The following is a 22,193-nucleotide window of genomic DNA, read 5'->3' as shown; positions in this document are numbered from 1 at the left end:
TGTTCTTGGTGTTTCACCTGTTCCCTTCCTAACAATGTCACTAGAGTTAATGATCCTTGCAGTCACAGTGGCCGCAGTACCTTCCTGGTCTCGTGAGCATGGACAACGGACAAGATAAGTAGCAGTCTTGGGAAAACAAGCAACGAGAACCAGGAAAACAGAGAAGCAACCCCTGCTGCAGATGTGAACACATACGAAGTCAGCTCCACTTCGGAACAAAGATACAATCCAACTGAATATTAGAAAAATATGGTCTGACCATTTAGATTTCAGAAGGATCCAAAACCAATTTAGACTCCAGCCGGTGGACAAAGTTCACATTCAGCAAAACAGCTCCAGCAGTTGCATCATACACACAACAGGGCAATTCAGAAATACAGATGTCCAGCCATGTGCAAAACAATGCTTTCATTTTTTTTCTTCTCTTTCCCACCACTGACCCTGAGAGCAGGCTGGAAAAGCTCAGCATCTGTTGCTACTAAGAATAGGCTGTAGAGATGACTATTTATGAACTTGCAAGCACCAAGCTACCTAGCACACTCAGGGGCGGTCAGAGTGGATCGCTGTCACTTATGTTGAGAGTTACACAGCAGATGTCCCATGCCAGGCAGGGTTCTTTTCCAGTTTGTTCACAGGATACAACAGGTAGGAGCACGACTCTAAACAGACTACCCTGCTGGGTCACTGTCAGGAGACCAAGGTTTAGGTTCGGCAGGTCTAGAGAACTGCAAGGCACACATTGTTTACACTGGCATGGAACTCACACAAGAGAGCTAAGAAACAGGAAAGTTGTGCTCCTTCTAGCAAATAGTTAAGCATCTACAGACTCTCATGGAAACTTAGCCTGAATCCTTACTGTGGACAACATCTACCAGACACTGCTGGGCATGCAAGGACCACAGTGGCAATCTAGGACTCTACGGCTCAGGGATGTCACTACATGTTTTGGAGGCAAGCCTGAGTTTCAGAGTTTCCCTGACAGACGTAAACTTCATCTAACAAATCAGGACTTGTTTTAGAAACCTGGTACTCCCAACTGTACCTTTTACACCAGATAAACCTGTCTCCATTAGAGGAGTATGTCATTGATAAAACTGGGGAGAAATAACATTTATGTCTGTCTTATAGAATCAGCCTATTAAGTATTCAGTAAATATTCAGGTATGATAAAGCCCCCCGTGTTTCTACAGATACAGCAATAGTGTGGACCCAATCATGTCATACCCACAACACAGAAAGTTTTTAACATGGGTGAAATCTTTCTCTCTTTCCCCTCTCCCTTGTGCCCCCTTCCTGCCCTACTGAGATGAGGCATGGCCAAGTGACTTGCTTTGGCCAGTGGAAGGTGGGTGAGGGTGAATGCTATGCCTCCCAGTTCTGCTGTGAAGTCAGTATTGCCCAGGTCCCGGACTGGAGAGCTCACAGAGCAGAACCACAGCCAACCCACGAGGCCATCTAATACGAATGAGAGATGAACCTTTGTTATATGCCATTGAGATGGAGAGAAAAGCTCTATACGGCGACCTTGAGTTTATAAAATAATGCGTATTGCACAAAGTCCCATTTATACCACAGCACATCATTACATGGATGTTTATATACAACAGCTCCACGATGTCTCCTGAATGCATCAACTTTGACTTATAAATACTTGATATGACAATATGGCCCTATTCTCCTGACTCAGCATTTCAAAGCAATTCTCTTATAAGGAGACATCAATTTTTTCAAAGGCCACACTCGCATTTCTTGCTGTTTTGCAATTCATCGAGATGGTAGTCATGCAAGCTCACAGAAGAAAAACCAACATGAAGGGGGCAAATCTGCTCCTTCCAGAAAACGTAAATAACTTCCTATTGCTGCTTGATGACCGCCAAACAACAATCTCAAAGGTTATCTTTTAAGCGGCAAATACCATCTCTCTCAATGAGGCTTCCTTCACCTCTCTGGGCCAAGCTAAGCAACTCTTATTCTGGCCTCTCAGATACCTTCCTTGCAAACAACCACATGGTGTTGGCTTTTTATTTTCATTTGGTTGGTTTGGTCTGCCTGATATCCTAAGTCACAGGCTCCCTGAGACAGGATCTCTGCCTTCTTCCTACATCTACCGCCTAGCACACAGTAGATACAATTGATATTTCTTGATGGACGGATGAGGGAATAAAATCAACACACCACTGTAAAGCCTTGCTATTCAAAACTGAAGAGTTAGAAAGCAAACTCTGGTCCAACTGAAATGCTTTTTGAATGATAAGAGACATAGCTTTAAAAATTCTCTTATGACTTCATTTCAAAGTTTAGGCAAATGTCCTTCTATTTCATGCACAAGGCACAGCTGGACAGATCCACAGATCCTTCCAAGTCTGACTGTCTGTTTCACACAGGCAAAGGTAGTTTGTCATTCTCCTAAGGCCAAAGCATGGTCACCTATGAGTTTAGTGCCATATGTTCCTGGCCACCGAGTTGAAGAGGGTCATGACGAGGCATCATAGCAAGTACAGACTCCAACAGCCGCCATTCCACATGTGTCTGCACAACATGGGAGACTCAAGGGGCTACTTTCACACACAGAAGGGTGCAGAGCTGCCTTGTCTTCAGAAAGGAAGCGGATGAGTTGCCAATAACTCACAACTATTCATTAAAAACAATCAAACTGAAAAACATATTCTACATATAAAACCCACTGTAACCTGCCTAGCAAACTATTTGCTAAAGGAAAAACTCAGCACAAGGCAAGTCTGTTGGAGATTCTTGTTATGGTGCAGTGTCACCTGGAAATGCAGCTGCAAAGTGCCATTCCAGTGCATTACGAAGACCTCATCACTGGACTTCCTGCTCCTACCTTAGCCACCCTACATATGTACCCTACATTCTCAACAGCCACAACGATCCCTTGGCTAAAACCACCCTTCTCTCCATTTTACTTAGAGGAAAAGCCACAGACCTTACAATGGACTACAAAGCCCCACATCACCCATCCCTAATTATCTCTCTAATCTCCTCCCCTAGGACACTTTTGACAATCCTTGAACATGCCAGTAATAGCACTAGCTGTTCCCTCTGCCAGAATAGAATAGAATAGAATAGAATAGAACAAAATGCCCTTCCCCAGACAGCCCCGGATTACTCTGACCTACTTCAAGTCTCTGCTTAAATGCCACCTTCTAAATGAATTCTTCCATGCCTAGCTTATTTAAAATTGCAACTTCCCTCCCCATCCCCCTGACCAATCTCTGTTTTTCTCTCCTTAACATTTATCAAATTATATCATTCTTATTTAATCTTTATTATTAATTGTCTATCTTACACCACCAGACTGTAAGCTCCCCAAGGGCAAGGATTTTTGCTATTTGATTCACTGATGATATCACCAGCGGCTAGAACATGCCTGATGCAAGCAGATAAGCCATAAATACTGGTGAATGAACTAATATGTTATAAGAATGTCCCCTCTTTACCTTTGTCTTCCGAGGATCTCTGCATGCATTTGACTTTTATTTTAAAATTATATCTATATTTATAGTTAATGTAGAGATCTTTTAACTGAACGATTTTCAGGAAGTAAGATTAACACTATCCAGTCATTCTCATATTTCAGTAGCCCTGTGGGCTGTTTAGTGATGCAGAACATGTAGAACGCGATATTTCCCTCAATTGTTCAATGGCCAAAAAAATGACAGTGTTACAGACTATGGTCAGATTCAAAGTATTGGGCAGTTCAAAAATAACATCAGAAAACCAGGAGGCACAGGGTTGCACAAAGAAAATACCAAGCAATTTATCATTCACTTTCCTTTTTAATAGCTTGGTCAGATTCTCACCTGCTCCAATGCCTCCTGAGAAAAACACCATTTAGACAGGGAAACCTGCAGTTACCCGAAGCTGAGTTTGGCTGAGATAGTAGAGTTTACATTCCTTTGTTGGCCGGGTCCTTACCCGGTGGAATGTCACAGGATGGGATTCAGGCCATGAGGAGGTCAGTAGCGCTTTGTCCAAGCGCTACTTCAGGGGATTCTACGCTACCTTATACACTCTATGATACATGCTACTTACACATTAAACATCAGCTTCCCAAACCCCCTCCTACTCCACAGTTGCCCTTGAGCGCAGGAATTCACTCCCATCTGTAACTTCTAGGCTAGGCATCTGCCACCCACCCTACGTGATTAATTCACTTCCTAGCACACTCATTGTCCTCCTGCGAGGTGAACAGTGAGCAGGATGCAATGCGTGATGCTATTAATGACAAGTGTACCTCGATATTTAATGCATTTGGGAAACTGGAAAGCCCGGGGCATAAACTGCACTGGGGCTATGGGCTCAGGGACCCGCGCTTGGAGGCCCAGCTGATCAAACAGAGGCCCCACTGGATCTGAACCCTCCGGGTCTGGCGGAGTAAACAGACCCGCATCATCGGAGCCTCCGCTGCCTTGCGCAGCTGCAAACTTCAGCGATGCCCGCAGCACCTGCCTGCAGCGCCCGTGTCAGGCGTGCGGGCCCCTCCGCTCCACCCAGCCCAGCGGTTCCCACCCGGCAGGTCTCAGGGAGGGCAGGGACTCTGGGGGACGCCTCGGGAGACACAAACGCGGACCACACTTGGAGAAGCACCATCTCTAAATCCTAACCGAGCTACTTAAAAGCCTCTTACTCAGGAAATCCTTTTTAAAACTGAAATTCACCTTCGTGACTGTTAATCCATTGCATCCTAGAGAGGCTGTCTCCATCCAAGCTCATCCTCGGGCTTCTCGTATCTCATTAGGAAAACGTGGAGGCGGGCTAAGCTCCTCTTAACCGGAATCATGGGGGATAATGAATTTAAAAAGAGGAAAACTGGGCCGTGAGGAGCATGGGCTATTTCACCCTCCAGGGTGCTGGGTTTAACGCTGATGCGGCACCGGCGCTGCCAGTCCGATCGCCGGCGTCGGAACACGCCGCTATCAGCATCGCGCAGGTTAGACAGCGACAAACTGCAAGAGGCGCCACGGGCCCCAGCGCTCCCCACATCTCCTTGGAATGGAGAGGCGGTTCACGCAAGGTGACAGGGACGGCCCTGGAGCTGCTTGGCACCGGCTGACTCCACTTAACGAGTGTTCAGAATCACACTCAGCACGGAGAAATTCACCCTGACCCTGGACGTCTGCCCCCTGGCATCGGCTCACTTACATTTTTACTCAATTACTATTTCTAAGAACAGAGACAAAAAAAAAAATGCAGAGCCCCGCTGCTCAGCAGCCTTGCGTGGAAGGTCTGCAGGGGTCTGCAGGGGGTTCCCGCAGCCCGGCGGCGGGGATCTGCGTGGAGCCGGTGCCTTACCTCCCCTTCCACACCCTCGGAGACACTCCTGATGTTCCCAGCCTCGCTGAGGAGCAGGGTGGGTTCCCAGTGTTTTTTTCACCAAAGGAAGGGAGAAGCTCGCAGCGATGAAGTGACCGAAAATAACCCTGAGCGAGGAGTGTCTGCAAAGAAAAACCACCCGAAGAACCAGGGGCGGCCTCTCCATTTGCTTACTATGGGAGGAAAAGATGAAAAGGAAATTAAAGGCGTAGGTAAGAAAGTTATAAAATGAATGGGAGAGGATTCCAAAGGAAAAGCAAAAAAAAAAAAAAAAAAAAAATGGGGGTGGGGTGGGTCTCTGGGGTCCGTGGTCCAAGCCAGATCTGAATTCAGAATTTTGCTCTGCCCCTAGCTAGCTCTCAGACCAAGGACAAGGTATTTACCTCTCCAAACCCCAAGTTCCTGAAAAATGGAGATTGTCATCTTGGCCCTCCTGATCAACCAACGTGCGGAAAATTAGGATGAGATGTCTTAAGTGCCAGGGACATATGGGGTATTTAATAAATGTTTTCCTTCTCTCGTTCCCTTCCCTTTTCCTTTCCAAATAGCCAGTCAGTGAGTGGGAAAGTATCGGAGATTGAACTCCTTGGTTTAGATAGGGAAATCAAATTAAAATTTAGAGCTCAGGAACAAAACTATAAGGTCTCACAAAAGGAGCTTTAAAAGTATGGGTTAAACCTTTCACTCTTTTGATTCACATTGCAGCTAGTAGCCACTTTGAGGCTTTCTGTGCTAAAATAAATGTCTACTCTCAATAGAATCAGTCCTTTTTGAGGAACCCCCAGCTTAGCCCACCGTAAATAAGCTATACTGATTTCTAAGAAGCAATGTCAGGCACAGTAAATTGCAGAATAGGACATCCAACTTCTCCTAGGATAACAAAAAAATTTCCTTTGTCTCTGTCCAGGACCTCCACCCAAATTTAGAATCGACATAATCCAAACCTTCTCAGAGCCTCAAAAATATGTAGTGAACCCATGCCGGGATTACAAGTCTGTTTCCTTTCTTCCTGAGCATGGTTCAGGGCAACTTAGCCACTGAATTCCTTGAGTGTCAAGATCAAGGAGACTCTTTGATCCTGTTCTTTCTGTGGACTCATTGCCCAGCATACAGCAGGCATTCGCCAATGCTGGCTGAATTGATTAATGTTCCAAATGAGACAGGGGTGGAGACCTCTGGCTTTGGTGCCCCTCAGTCTAACATGTGGTGCTGGCTCTGAGGAGCTTGCACTTGGTCTGAGGGTCAGGACTAAGTGGGTTGAGCAAGTGGTAAGCTGCCAGGTGTAGTCAGCTGAGGGCCCGACCCATGACAGTCCATTTCCTTATGCAACCCAGGCATGTCAATACGAAGGTCACAAACAATAGCATCAGCATAACTCTGCCAAGAGTCTCCCTCTAGATTCTAGAACCTTAAAGGAGAGGAAATCCCCTTTCACTTTAGTTCAGTACAGAATACATTAACTGAGCAACTACTATGTGTCAGGAATAAGAACATAGACACAAATAAGACATAAAAAAAAAAGGAACATTCCCTTCACATTCAGGCCATACTGGTCAACCCTCCAGAGAGTAGCCTCTGCGAGGGTCAGGAAATCAATATTTCAAATCATTCTGTGACTCCTGGAACACATATCTCATTCCCCCCATCATTCTTTCACATACTGCAATCAAATGAATTGTATTACTTCAAAGCTCTTCATCAGTTTTGCTCACATAAACTCCAACTAGAAAATTCCAGGCACCTTTGCGCTTGCTCAGGTACAAGGCTGCATGTTAGAATCCTGTTTTGCCTTTGACAAGTTCCCCACAGGAGACAAATACTAAAGATGGACTCGATACAACTATGTCAAACGAGGAATAAAGCAGACAAGTGTACTCACCAAGGTACCCACAGAGCACCTGGGACTGTCTGGTGCACAAGCTGCCCACTGAGCCAGAGGGTGTTGTAACAACTGGGCAGACAGCTAGGAGTTTTAAAAAGCACAGTCATTAGCTATTTTACTGAAGAGATGCCTGGCACAGAACTATACAAAGATTCAAAGCAGAAGAGGGACTCACTGAACGTTCTTATCATTCCCCCAGAAATCTAAGGTGCCTGCTACCTGGGGCCAGGGGATTAGACACCAAGGACCAATGGAGGATTCTGTATTCTAGTCCCAGAGCTTCTGGAATCCCTTAGCCAGCAGTCAGACTTCTGAATTCGGTTTTCCCTTTAGCATGCTCTAATGTTAAAATAACGATGTACAATTCATATACTGAAATGGTAAAATAAATACCTTGATTTATATTCAAGATGAATAAGAAAGGCCATGCCCTCCTTCGACAAAGGACAGCCTACCTATTAAGAATAAAACTTTGTTTTTCATTTGGCTGGCCTAGATTTCAGTGTTCTTAAAACCACCTGTCATCATTTCCAACCTGCACGTGAAAACTCCTTCTTGAATGAGTCAAAAATACAAGTACATATTGGTTGGAGGCTACTTAGCTATAGTTTAAAAAGGTGGAGCTCTTTGAAATGGATTAAACACATCTTTCATAACAGTTCTGATACCAGAAATTTTGAACTTTGCTTTCTTTAGAGTAATACCAACCCAATGTGTATATTGCCCATCATATTCTTAGCAAAGAAAATACACCAAAAAATACTGCAAATTGAAGAGAAAATACTGCTGAGTGTTCAAAGGCTTTCCTATCTGTGGTAGGGTCAATAAATACAGGATTTTTGCCTGAGAAGATGGGGATTAAAACTCCCATTCTGTCACTGGTTTCCTGTGAGTCCTTGGACAAGCCCCTGAACTTGCCCAAGCCTCTGTGTCTAGAAGGTGAAACTGACATAATGGTTAACCCTGAGACTTGTTATAAAATTGAAATGAGATGATATATTTAAAAGAGACTGACAAATAAAAGGTGATCAAGGAATGTAATCATATTAGTTCTCTAACATGTGATAAAAGAAGCCCTAATTGCCTTCTAATCCTGTCAAGAATATAGTTTTTTCCTAGCTACTTACATAAATTTAGAATCCATGCACTTTCTAGTCATATAGATAGAACGTGTCTTCTAGAAGTAACATGGCCACTGTTCAGACCTGACTTGAAAACTTCTTTTGACAAAAGACAAAGGCCTTATGGACTCCTCTCTTAGATTTTTTTGTTTGTTTGTTTTGCCAGATTTGTGCCTGTCACTCAATGTTAAAATGGATAATGAAGGCCTTTTCCACACCCTGGAACTTCCCATCTCCAACATTCAGCCCACTGACAAGCCCCCAGTGACACAGACTTGTCACACATGTGTGAATCACACCTTCTGGCCAGAATGCCCTTTAATTGAGATACGGGGCTCTGAAGGGCTAGCGTGGCGTGGCAGACGAAGAGACCCAACACCGGGGCTGCTATAAGTACATGCTGCTATCATGTTGTCACCATATGCTGCTTCCAGCTGACATCTGCTCACATATGTTCCCACCAATAAGCAACCATGTTGTTTATTTTTAGAGCCTTCTCCACAGTCTTACAGGAAGAAATCCCCTCAAATAACCAGTCCGCAAAGACAGGAAGCGACACTGGATATAAACTGTTTGTCACAAGATTAGCAAGTCAAACAAAGTTTGCTCGTTCCTACCTGACCTTTAAAAAGAGATGCTGAAAGTGATCGCACATGAGAATCTCAGACTCCAACCAGGCAAAGGCAGGCTAGGCAGAGCACATCCCTGGGTTAGCAATACTTTTTCTTCACACTATGGCCCTATGCATTTCTTGGGGGGATTTAAGTCCTTTTCCTGGGAAACAGCACCTTCTTCAGGCCAGTGTATGCCGTGGTGCAGAAGAGGGACAATCCCATTCAACAGAATTCAGATCTCTGAAATTGCCCAAGGTCACCCAGGTCATAGGAGTTCATATGAGAACAAGGTGAGGTAACTATTGTCATTTGCCATTTCCAGCCTGCAGCCCTCAAGTAGGCACCTTTGGTTTGCTTTCACTCAGCTCTAAAGTTGCGTATTAAAATCCTTTCTTTTCTTTCTTTCTTTTTCGTTTTTAAGCAAGGCCCAAGGACAGGGAGCTCTGATGCTGAGGCAATGCCTCAGAAGTTAAGACCATGAATTGGATGGAGATATGAGGTTTCTAACAGTGATTATTCAGGCCACACAAAGCAGTCCTTACTTTTAAATAATCAATTTTCAATAATCTACTTGATTGAAGGGGCACTGTGGTATGGATACACTTTATTTAGATCAGTGAGGCTTTGGATATATATGAAAATGCTTTGTACAATATAACCCATTATGAAAATCTGAGACATTTATAGTCTCAGAAACATAATCTTTTTTAGAAGAACTCGGGCACACACTAATTGATAATGGGGGACTATAGGTCACACAAGTCGTAAGAGAGAAATCAGAGCTAGAATTAAATTTTACATGGGTAATTTACAAAATAAATGACTATCAAGTTAACTATAAAAGTGTTGGGGTTCATTTTTGACACAGCTAAGAAATAAAGCAACAAAACAAAATAAACACACACAGTGTTTCCGGAGTATGTTTCTGAACTACCCGTGTGAGAATCACCTGGCCTTCTTGTTAAGATGTAGGCTTCTGAAGCCCACCTTAAAACTGCTGAATAATTATCTAGATGGAGGTGAGAGACAAAGGCTTGGGAATCTACCTTTATAAAAGTACTACAGGTAATTCTTTTGCATGGTAAAATTTGAAAACCACTGGGACAGGCCTTTGTGACTTATAGGTTAGAAAGCCGCCTTACAAAACCTCCTTTGACCTCAAAACCATCCAACTAGGTGGATCAAGGAAAAATTATCCCCTCATCAGGGTGATTTGTTCTGAGTAAGTAGTTGTTTTGTGTACTGTTGTAGGTGTCTGTATGATAGAGATAAAGCCATTCTTGTTGCAGTGATATTTTAAGCAGAATTAGATGTCATTAAAAACAAAGTTAACTATTAAAGTATTTAGTTGCAACTAAACTCCATATCAAATAAACTCCTTCCTGCCCCAATGCCTCCAACCCTTCTACAAAGACATACAATGCATCTCTACTATAATACAGCAATTCTATAAGTGGGTACTATCACTCCTCCCAACACTAAACTACAATGAGTTTCTACTGTTCTCTAGAGAATTACCAGCAAATGTTACTGAGAAAGGGCAAACTGATCCAAATGTATAATGATTTGGGGTCAGCTTGGATTAAGACCCTGTTTCTAGAATCTGAGTGCTTGTGACAAAGAGTTAATGTAATTAGACATGACTCTACACACATAGTTTCGTTATTGATGGTGATAGTTCCTGACAGTGGAATTCTTCTGAAATATCTCTCTCTCCAAAACAAATTAGCACCAGTCACCTCATTCTATGGAGAAGAAAAGCACAGGTTTAGTAGGTGGAACAGTGGCAGTCCAGGAGTTCCTTCATAGATCTGACCAGTGACTTTAGTTAATACACTTAACAACCTAAGGCTTAATACTATGAAGAAGTACTAGTGAGTGACTAAATTACTACTCCAATCAATCTGATTTTTAAACAATGCCTGAAGCTGTCTCAGATATAAAACAGGGTGGAGAGAGATTACAGCAGCCCAACGTAGTGGAGTTTAACAGACATCTCTAAAGAACCATTCAGCTTTGGTTCTGCCCGGCTGCTTTCAGGTAAGAGCCAGGAGGTTTGGAGCACTCCTTCCTCTATCTCCCCCTCCTTACCCTGCAGAACCCAAAATGTCAAGGGATGAACTTGGACGTAGAAACATTTGCCCACAGAAAGCCCTGACCGACCTCCGAGGAGATAGTTTCTTGACCAAATCACCCATCCTCTGCAAAGAAATGTTCTTGATCTGTGATTATTTTTCTCTCCTTGTAAAGTAGAATCGGAATAAGTCATCCACACCCTTTTTGGACTTTCTGAGCTAAATTACAAGACTTCATTATAAAGCAAGTAGAAACAACTTTAGTTGCATTGCCATGAAGATGTCAAGGCAAAAGTGAAAATGAGATTAAGCCAACAGATAGGGAAATAATGACTACATAAAAAAGAAAGCCCCCAATGGAGGGAAAAGCAAAGTTACTGCTACATCTGGTGTAGACAGAACAATTCCTGATAAACTTGGTCTAAGCAGCATTGAAATTACCACCACTGAAATGAATCCAAAACTTCAAAATTAAATTGTATTTCCCAGAAAATTCCCATTTATGTTTTGGCAACAATAAATATTTTAGTGCTCTGAAAGTCCGCTAAAAAGCACACAGTAATCTTTTTCAGATAGATCTACAAAGGCCAGTGGACTTGTGGTCATTTCAGTGTGTTTCTCAAAACCAAATTCTGCATTCTTGTTCACAGGATGAAGTAACAAATAAGGATTCTGACAACACCCTAAAGTTATGAATGAAGAGTTATTTGCGAACTAGCTTGTCAAGACAGATGTGCTATTTGTCAGTGCAGTGTGGGCTAGATAGGAAAAGCCAAATGAACAGAGCCAAGGTCTAAGTCACAACATTTTTCTTTTTCTTTCATGAGACCAAAAAGATGCTACAGTACTTCCTGAAACAAACAACAACTCCAAAAGAGCAGTCTTCTTCTCAAATCGCTACCCCATGACTTTTCTTTCAGAAACAGTGTCTCCTCTTCAGGAATAACCTGCTTCGTAATTACCAACATGTAGGTAGCGAGGAAGGCCTGAGAGAACAGGGATGCCCCCCCTGTGTGCAAAGAGGTGTGGAACATTCTAGAGTGAGAGAGACAACAGCTGCCTGTGGAGGGATGGAAATGCATTCAAACTCTTTGCAGAAGTCTTGAGCTTCCCAACATCCAGAAATCATTTTCCATTTGCCTGAAGTTCTTCAAGTCATCGTGGTTACAGGAACATTCAAGGCAAGCATTTCTGACTTATCAAGCAGCAGCAAACCCAAGTATTCATTTGAGAGAATGAAGGGGTGGTCCTGGTCCCCAGAGGACTGCTTTCTCTGCTCCACAGGGCTTTCCCTGCTTCTAATAGACACTAAATCCAGTAAACCCAATTCCTCTTGGAAAGCAGTGTTTTCTCACACCAGTGGTGTCACTGGATTGCCCCAAGAAAGCCAGGATGCCAACTCACTGAGAGAACATCTTACACTGTTAACCAGGACCCAAGGCCTTAGTGTGGCTTCTCCTCTGTTTACATTTCTACCCCTTAAGCACTTTGCAGTGACTCCTGATCAGTCCCTCCTCTTCATCTCATCCACCTTCTCCACTGGGACTTCTACTCCCTAATGCGATTCCATCACTGAAGCCTTTTTTTAAATGATCCACCTGACAGCTAAGAGGCTGCTGCGGCCAGTGCGTGGTTACAGCGATGAGATGTGCTCTACCTGGGTCCAGCCACGGCTGCCTGACCTGCCTCAGCCTTGACTCCCAACGTCCTGGCTTCTTTCTCAGTCTGTCAATCACTGGGGTAGGTGACAAGGGACAGGGCACCTGTGAGGAGAGGTGGCACCAGGCCCAGAAGCACATTGCACAGAAGCCTACTCTGCACGTTAGCTTTTTAGGAACCGCCCCCTCTTGGTCCTTTATTTGATTTCAGACTTTGTGACCCAGGGAAGACAAAGAGGCAGGTGCTATGGACTCATGCGCACATTTGGAGAGATCAATAAAAATAATTTAAACATTTTTTCCCTAAAAATTTACATATCCTTTGAAACAGCTGGTAACATCTTAGTTGTCAAAAAAAAAAATCAAAACCGGAAATTTTTCATTTTCAAGACTCTCTTGGCTGGGAGGAGCATATCACGTGGACCTCCTGCTTCCTGTTCCCCAGGCAGACAGCACCAGGTGAGGCTCCTGAGATTCACTAAACTGAAAAGCTTTCTGAGGGTACATGTCACGCCTCCACTTAATTTTCCATGTGTTTCCAGCTTCTGAACCATGTGCACCCACGCTGCTATTCTTTCATTCCACACATATTTATGTGATTTCACTGATTCTACATATTTTTCACATTTTAGTATCTCTAAAAATCCAGGTCCTTTCTTATAATCAATGGCACAGGAGAGTTAATTGGTAGTGACATCTCTTTCTTAGTGGCACATAAAATAACAGTGCATTGTGAAGTCAGTGGTGTCTGAGATTCCATGAACAATAGCTGCTGTGCAAAGGCCTACTGATTGCCAAAGACAGCCACGTTAAGTGCTTCACACTTCTCATTCCTTTACAACACCCAAGGAAGCAGGTGTTAATTTCTCCATCTTTACAAATAAAGAAATGAAGGCCAGGTTTCAAACTCAGCCACAAAAAGCCAATGATGGCAGAGCTAAGATCTGAATTCAGCAGGAAGCAACTTAAATGTCAATGAGGCAGTTTTTAATAACTTGCACTGAGAGAGCCAAGTTGCTAACCAAAACAGGACCACTTTTTAACAATTGCCACAGGCCTGGAGTAGGACTTCTTGTCTTTGATGCTACTGCTTCTCTTTCAGCCTCTGAGATTCCTCTAGCGCAATTCCCTTTTATTTATTCTCCTTCCTTTACTTATTGGGTTTGTTTGGCTCCAAAGTCCATGCTCATTGTACAACACCATCTTGCCTTCCCAAACAAATTAATTCTCTGAAAGAGACAAGAAGACTGCCCTATCCATCAAATTCATCCCAACTTTTGTGAAGAAAATGGTTGCAGTTAAAAACCAAAGTGAGGGACTTGAGATATCACAATTTTTGTATCAACCAAGTGCAGAAAGAAAAGATGAATGTGTTAGAGGCAAGAAAAAAGATTCAAGGCTGTGTGCAAGACTTGAGAGTTATATTTCCTTTTCTACAAAAAAGAATTCAGAGTTTGTAAATGTAATTTTTGGTAGCAGAGGAGGTTCACCTTTCTCTTGCGGATGTACTACATCATTTTTCTAGAGGGCAAGAAAAGTCATGTTCCATATTTCCTGGGCTCGGTACTAGGGCTCTATTATCTGTGGTGACTGAAAGCCTTATTTCAGTAAGATATCACTGATAGAAATAGCTATTTTCATGTCCTCAGATTCAAAGGGAAAATATTAGTACTGACTTTATAGGGTTGCTTGTGAGGATTTAAGAGTACATATATGTAAAATATTTAAAACTATGTTTGGCAGATAGTAAGTACCCCAATAAAGCTTAGCTTTCATTATCATCATCATTTTCACGATTAACAGAAAAACTGGAAACAGGAAATGTATGGCTGTCTTAGCACAGTGATATGAGCCATCAGACACATTTTCCCTGATAATGAAGGTGAAGAGATTTCATCTCTCCACATCTCTACACCTCCTTGAACTCACAGATCTTCCTTCCAGTAGTTCGATCTTACTCTCTAAAGAAAATGCTCATTCATCTGTCGAACATTTATTGAGCAAATGCAATGTGCTAGGGTCCTGTAAGACTGTAAGTAAGTTAGATTCGGTTTCTGTTCTGAGGAAGTTTACAAACCAGCGAAGAAGACAGCCTGAAATAGAGCTAGATGTTACTACCACCAGCAAAAGAGAATAGGCAGAGACAGAGACAAACATCAGTACAGTTAGAGTCCAGATTAAATGAGACTAGGAAAATCAAGAAAGGTTTCTTAAGGAGGTGGTATCTGACTAAGCCTAGAAAGATTTTTAAAGGTGTCAAAAGATACAACTCCAAGTGGAGGAAAAAGCACAAACAAAGGCCCAGAGGCATGAAAATAAATTGCCTAGTTGGGTAAAGGCAAAGAGGGTGATGTGACAAGAGTGTAGTTTTCATGCAGGGACTTCGTGATAGGAGGGGCTGAGCAAGGAGGAAGAGCCAGACCCTGAAAAGTCTGGCCCAGAGAAGCCTAAACTCTCAAGGCCTTTTCATAGGACCAGATACAAACATGGCAAATGACTAGCCCTGCCCTGAAGTGGCAAAGGCCACCTACGGAACAATCTGAGTGTGCGAGGGAAATAGATCCACTGAGTGGAACCACAAAGCAAAGAATGAGAGGGAGGCCCCAAGACATCCCAGGCTAGTGAAAGTGGTCCACAGGGCATCACTTTTAATTGCATTTTCATATCTCTAAAATCCAGACTCTGTTATAATCAATGGCACATTGGAGTTACTTGGCAGTGATATTTCTTTCTTAGCGGCACATAAAATAATGATGCATCTTAAAGTCAATGGTGTTTGAGACTCAGTGAGTTAACAGCTGCCAATCCAAAGAAGGCCTACTAAGGGCCAGAAGCAGCTGCATTAGGTGTTTCTTCATACATATGATCGTCAACCCTTTATAGCCCTAGGAAGTAAGTGTTGTAATCTTCATCTTTACAAGTGAAGAAACTGAGGCCTGGTTAAATGAAGGGGCTCCTGTCTCCCACAAACTCAGCAAACTATTGAATGGGGACATGATGTGTGAGCCTTCAACCACCATATATGCAGAGAGTGCATCACAGTGAAGGGCAAGAAGGGACTTCAGAGATTGCAGGGAAGAGGTTAAGGGGCAGTATTCTTCAGGATCAAGGCCACCAAGCCAATCCAGGAAGCAAAGTGGTGGTTTAAGTGCAGTGTAGTTAAACACCTACTTCTGGATACCTGAGGTGAGAAAAGAAACAAAACACACCACCACCAAAAGCAGCTTATGGTCTGTAGCATGATGCAAATGTCTTCTAAACAGATGATGGAAGCAAACTTTTCAGTCTAAACACACCCACCCAAGAATCCCTAACATGTTATTAAATTTAAAATAAAATACCTGGACAACATTGAATCCCTAAGTTAAAAACTATCTTTGTTTTTAAAGGATATTTAAAAAAATAACCAAAAAACAAAAAATGAAAGCACACCATATGCTTTCAAAATGACAATGGAAACAATTGTTTATCTCGGCCAGAGCCACATTTCATCAAGCTGTTCAGAATCTGCAAAGTGGAATACACCCTTGAGCAGAAGAGCTGCTGAAGTAGAGCAAGCACATCTGGCAAATCCAAATCCTCTCTCCAGGATCCTGGCAGCACCGGAAATGCTACATCGGGCTGGCTGGAAGGGCGATTTGCAGAGCTCTTCCATGCAATCTCTTGCTTACTGCTCACCTTACCCCTGAACATATGGTGGGGGACAGAAGTAGAGGTGGGCCTGCACACTTCTCCCTGGGCCAGGCTCCTCCACTCTATTTTCCCGAACCTTCTAAAAAAGCAGCGTGACGTGTGTTGTAATTTCTGGGCAAAGGCCTAGGAGTCAGTGACCTCCTTGGTTCTAACCCAGATTTGATGTGGGTTTAACACTGAGTCATTAGCTCTTTTTTTACGTCTCCGTTTCCTCTAGGAAAAATGATCTGTCATTCTTTCATATCTTTATATGAAAGATGCTGCGACTAGGTTACATCAGCATCTTTTCACCAGGGAGAAGTCTTAATTCAAAAAAATGCAGCTCCTTGAGTGGACCACAGGGGTCGCTGTAGAGACACGGAGGGCTCCCCCGCCGGCTTCCTTCTGGGAGGTCAAGTGGTCCCCACCTGTCCCTCAAGATTCCCAAAGCCCAGCCTCTACTGGGTGGCGAGCAGGGATCCCCTCAGGAGAGGCATAAAGCAGGCTGGCCTCAGTTGGCAACAAAGACTTCTGAACTGCTTCAGTTATAAACAGTCTATGTCTTTGAGAATTTTTTCTAGTCTTTGAAAAGTAAAAAAAAAAAAAAAAAAAAAAAAAAGGAAAAAAAAAAGGAAATGCTGAAGGAAGAGAATGTGGCCCAACTTAAATGTAACCACAATTAGGCACTAGAATTAGAACAAGCAATGATGCAATAAAAGGGGGGAATTAAAGTTTGGTCTGTTGTGTATTAATAACTCAAATCATTCTGGAAGTCAAGGAGTTCAAGTCTGTCTTTGATCAGTCTCTCTCTTTCTCTCTCATCCACCCACATACAAACAAACACACACAGAGAATCTTAAAAAATAAAGTAAAGCAAAAGTACTTCTATGTTCCAGCAATTGCTAATATTTTCCGCGACTGGGCAACTGGTCAACAGACCAGCAATTGGTATATAGAAAGACATATTCATGAATTGAATGCTAAGTCACATTTCCCCAAACCATAGTGTCATTGGTATTCCATTCTACATTCCACAATGTCACTTGGAAAATTACAGAGGAAATAGAAAAGGAGATTGCTTGGTATTAAATATTTCACATTCATGTGAAACAATTACAAAAGAAATCTCATTGTGATTTTTCAGTCTGTAATATTTTAGTTTTATCTAATTCAATATGGTAGAATAAACAAACATGATTACTTTCTTCTGTTGCCTAGCTTGGAGAGTCCACTCTTTATTAACACAAACTACTTATTTTCACTGTAAGGAAAACCCAAGATAATTCCTCACTTCTTTTTTCTCTGTTCTGACATCACATTGCTGCTGACTGAAGCTACTGGATGGGTCAACACCATTAGTCACACTAAAGAAATGGGAAGTTTTGATGTTTCTAATTTAGTTGATTTAAGATCGCAATAATAAAGAATATACCATACAAAATGGTCTATTCCATACTCCATTTGATTACAATAACCTTCTAATTATCCTCCTATTCAATGCTCTCATTTTAATATCCTTTGTTCAAAAAGATATTTTATTTTTATTATTACTTTTGAAATAATGTTACCAACAGAATTCAGTAACCCAAAATAAATACCAGGGCTATCAGGGCTTCTCAACATGGGCATTACTGACATTTTGGTCTGGATGATTCCTTGATGGGGGAGGGGAGGTTTGTCCTGTGCATTATAGAATGGTTAGAAACATCCCTGGCTTCTGGCCACTAAATGCCAATAGCACCCCTCTACCCCCAGTCAACCAAAAATGTCTCCAGACTTTGCCAAATGTTCCAGTGGGAGTGGAGGGAGAAGAAGGGTATACAAAATCACCAGGGTTAGAACCACAGCACGTGCTGATTGTTACAATGAAAAAGGGAGAAGAAAGAAAGAAAATGAAACTTTTTGTCTCTTCCTATTTTTGATTGTCCAAGCCACTACAGATTTTGCAAGTCAATTATTTGGAGTCTTTCTGCATTTAATGAAATCATTCTTTCTAAATTTCTAAAACCTCATGCAGTGTCTTCTGAATAGATATGCCTTGAACATCAAGCGGACTGTCAAACTACTAGAAGTCCACTAATTCCCAGTGGGCAAACTATCGGTAAACCTTAGCATAACTCCACTTTGAGCCTTAAACTAACAGCATGTGAAAAGATCAATATGAATAAATTCAAAACTAATCATACCCCTACTTTAAATGTTGACACAGTATTATTTATATCCCAGAAATACATTCTTGACTAAAATTCATCCTAGGAGACTGGCACCTGGCCAGTTCTATTCATATTTACTGTATTTATATAGTACACTTGGCCAAGGATAATATTTAAGACAAAATAGGCCTGAAGGCATATACAATATCTCTTATATTTTTACTTTTAAATCTCCACATTGCTAAAAATATTTAGTCTGAACTTTATAAAATGTCCCATAAAGGGCTATCAGCAATCTGTAATGATATATAGCTCATTGAGTATAATTAGAGCATATTTGTAATACTTGAGCTGAAGTCACTCCCCGAACACTAATAAGTTGGTGGTAAAAAATGAACCAGTGATCTTTCCCATGCCTTCATCTCTGGGGCTTATGACCCTTGCCAGATTCACTGCAAGAAATGACAGGCACACTCCCTCAGTGACAGCCGAGTTAAAAGTTAAGCAGAAAAGTCCTAAAGAGGGAAAGTCGGTATATAAGCCAATGCTGTACTTTCAATTTGCTTTTTAAAAATATGGGGTTTTTTTCTTTTCTTCCTTTTTTTTTGGAAAGATTCACTATATTCCAGTATAACTAGAAAGTGCTGGAAAATCAGTTAACCTACTTTCTATAAAATTATCCACAGTCCTTGCACAGTAGTATCGAACCTGCTATTAATATGGCTTTCTGCTCCTAAACTTAAAGCCTCTATTTTCTGTATGAAAACTGATAGTACATATTTTATCCTGGACTTACCAGAAATTTTAATTTATTTGGCAGCTAGGGATGAAAGGGAGAAGAGAATGCACACAATGATCTTAGATGCCATATTCTGAAACCTTCCTAATAACCTAGGAATTTTTCTAATTTGTTGATGACTGTGATCCTGGGTTGGACCATCTCAGCTCTTCAGACCAAAGTGTGCTTGAGAGAACAAAAAATTAACGCCCTCTTGGGTTACTTGCTCTCTCCATACCTACACGATAATAAGATCAGATCTCCTCTCTGTGTTATAAAAGTACTGGTGGTTTATTAGAGCTTCTGCATGTAAACATTGAAGGATGAGTTATTTCAGGTTCTGCATAACATACTTGCCTGTCTGCCCAAATACCAGAAGAACCGATGCACGTGCTAGAGAAAGCAAACTGACTCAACTCCCTGCTCCAACTCAATGGTTTTGGACTAATTACAATGAACTTGCTCTCCTAATATCTCCTTGGCTCCACCCCAGATAGAAAGCTTTACTTCCCCAGGGGGATAACCAGGGTGGAGTATATTTATCACCACTGCTGTGGATAGTGCCATAATTACAATAATAAAATCATTCTGCTTGCCAGAATTCCCTGCATCTGTTCTGCTATTGAACAAGAAGAACAGAACCCGCGGCAAAATAAAGGTCACCAGAAAGACTGGGGTTAGATGCACGGGCTGACATTCTGAGACCATCAAGTACAAGACATGGCAAGTCATAGGGCCAGGACTTGTCCAACTAAAAATAAATATTAACAAAGAAAAGCACCACCCTGCAATTAGAATCTCTAGGATAAAATTACCAAGATGGCTGTATTATCTATTTCGGCAAGACACAGAGATGTTGCAAAGGCAGCCAGCAAGTATATAGGGCATGGAAAGGGGAGGAGAGGAATGAGCAACCAATGAAAAGTTTACAACTTGGGATTTGGAATACACAAATGTACAAGTGATTTTTTTTTTCCTTTTCTTTTGCTTCTTCCTGGTAGTTAACCCTCTCAGGTATCACTAGTTACTGCTTCTCCCTCTCTCTCTCTCTCTCTTTTTTTGTTTTAAGAACTCTGAAATAATTCTGTGCTAACTGTCCTCTCCCTTCCCCCCCAAAGAGCTCCACAATAAATCATTTCACTCCCATTGCTACTGTATGCCAGCTGGTTTTGAGGACACTGTTCTCAGAGAAGCCAGAAGCCAGTTTAAAAAAAAAAAAAAAAATCCGGCTGTCTTCTACTCTGAGTTTTAGGAATGCACGGAAGTAACTACAGAAAGCCTATGAAAAGGCAGGAGCACGGTGCTCAAGGTTGAAAAAGATCAACAGTAAGCCCCTAAGAAAAATGAAAAATGATCTGCTACACCGGAGATCTTTAAGAAGGCAGGTTTGGGTGAATTCTGAAAAATAACGTAAACTGAAACCTTTTTAGAACACAGTCAGAAACGCAGTTGTCCTTTCTGTCACTCCAGGTGAAGTCAAAAGGGGACGTGGTTACGAGGGTTTGCCATTGGGTAATTACACGCCCAGGGGTGGCAATAGGCACATCACGGAGGGAGGGTTTCGAGGTACGTGTCTCGAGGGGTCTCCGCGATGCTGACATTTTTTAGGGGAGCTGGAGACAATGGGGAAGGCTTGGGGACCCAGCTGATCGGTCAGCGCGGAAAGGGGGGGCGCCTTCCCGAGAGGCCAGTTTTGAGCCTCTTTTTTTTTTTTTTAACCCTTCGTGCACCAGCTCGGCGCGCTCCACGTCCATCGGAGCAAAGAAAACAAACCTGCCGCGGTTTCCCGGGTTGACGCTGCCCCGGGGAGCGCCTCTGGTTTGACAGACAGAGGGGGGCCGACTCCAGGCTGGCGGCCGAGTAAAGAATGTCAGGGGACGAGAAAAAGAGCGTAACGCCTTAGACAGGACTGAGGCGTTGGGGGGAAGGGAGAGGTGGAGAAAATAAAGCAGAAAGTTCGCGTTTCAAAGCCTGACGGTCTCAAGCACGCGAGTGGAACGGAGGTGGACGGGGCGAAGGACGGGAGACCCCGGGAAGAGAGCGACGGGCAAGCGGGGCAGGGCAGGGCGATCCCCGGGGCTGCCGCGGGTGCGCGAGCTCCCGGGGCAGCGCTGAACCTGGGGGATGGCAGCGAGGGTCGACACTTACTTTCGGAGGGGAAGAAGGGCGGCATGTCTATTTTGTAAACCTCCTTGGCGTAGTACTCCTCGTCGCTCCGCTCGCGCTCGCAGGCGGCCGCCCTCCGGCTCGCCTTCTCCTGGAGCAAGTCCCTGGTGCTGTTGTAGATGGAAATCACCTCCGGGGGGACCTCCTCGGGCTCGGGATAGTCTTCTGGGGGGCTGGTGAGCTTCAGCTTGCTCAGGATCTGCCCGCGGATCGCCTCGATCCTCTTGCGCATGAACTGGTCCATATCGAGCGTGCTGCAGGTAGACAGGCTGAGCGCGACCGTGACCAGATGCAGGAGCAGAAAAGCGCTCAGGACACAGTAGTGCATTTTTTAAAAAGGTGGAAAAAAGTTTTGGGTTTTTGTTGTTGTTGTTGTTGTTTTGGTTTTTACAAAAAGTAAGAAGAAGAAAACAAAGAAACGAACAATTCTCTAAGTACAGACCAGGGAGAGTTGTTTGTTTGTTTGTTTTTAATGCGGAAACTTTTGCAAACAATCGAAAGTCAATGCCCAACAGAAAAAAAAAAGTATCTTGCTTGATTCCTTTAAAAAAAAAAGAAAAGAAAAGAAAAAAGAAAAGAAAAGGCAAGGAGTTCCCAAAGTGAAAATATTAATACGGGATGGGCAGGGGGAACCCTGACTTTGGGGAGTAAGAAAAAATTTTCTTGGAGCAACCAGACGTGGGGGGGAAAAAAAATAGACGAGTGGCTATTTAGCAGAAATCAATGTAGGAGGAGGAAAT

General features: G+C 42.9%; 1 protein-coding gene across 2 annotated transcripts in view; it reads right to left on the bottom strand.

Moving 5' to 3' along the window:
- The window catches only part of TGFB2 (transforming growth factor beta 2), a 78,164-nt gene extending 56,263 nt beyond the window's left edge, over window positions 1-21,901 (bottom strand). For both annotated transcript variants that reach the window (XM_045536069.1, XM_045536070.1), the window contains exon 1: window positions 21,436-21,901. In XM_045536069.1, the coding sequence (XP_045392025.1) occupies window positions 21,436-21,781 (346 nt within the window). In that variant the 5' untranslated portion in view covers window positions 21,782-21,901. The remainder of the gene's footprint in view (window positions 1-21,435) is intronic.
- Window positions 21,902-22,193: the final 292 nt, after the last annotated feature.

Source organism: Lemur catta, chromosome 23, assembly GCF_020740605.2.
Source record: "Lemur catta isolate mLemCat1 chromosome 23, mLemCat1.pri, whole genome shotgun sequence".
In the NCBI taxonomy this organism is placed as follows: domain Eukaryota; kingdom Metazoa; phylum Chordata; class Mammalia; order Primates; family Lemuridae; genus Lemur; species Lemur catta.
Note: the sequence above shows the minus strand (reverse complement) of the source record. Positions and strands in the feature narration are given on the sequence as shown.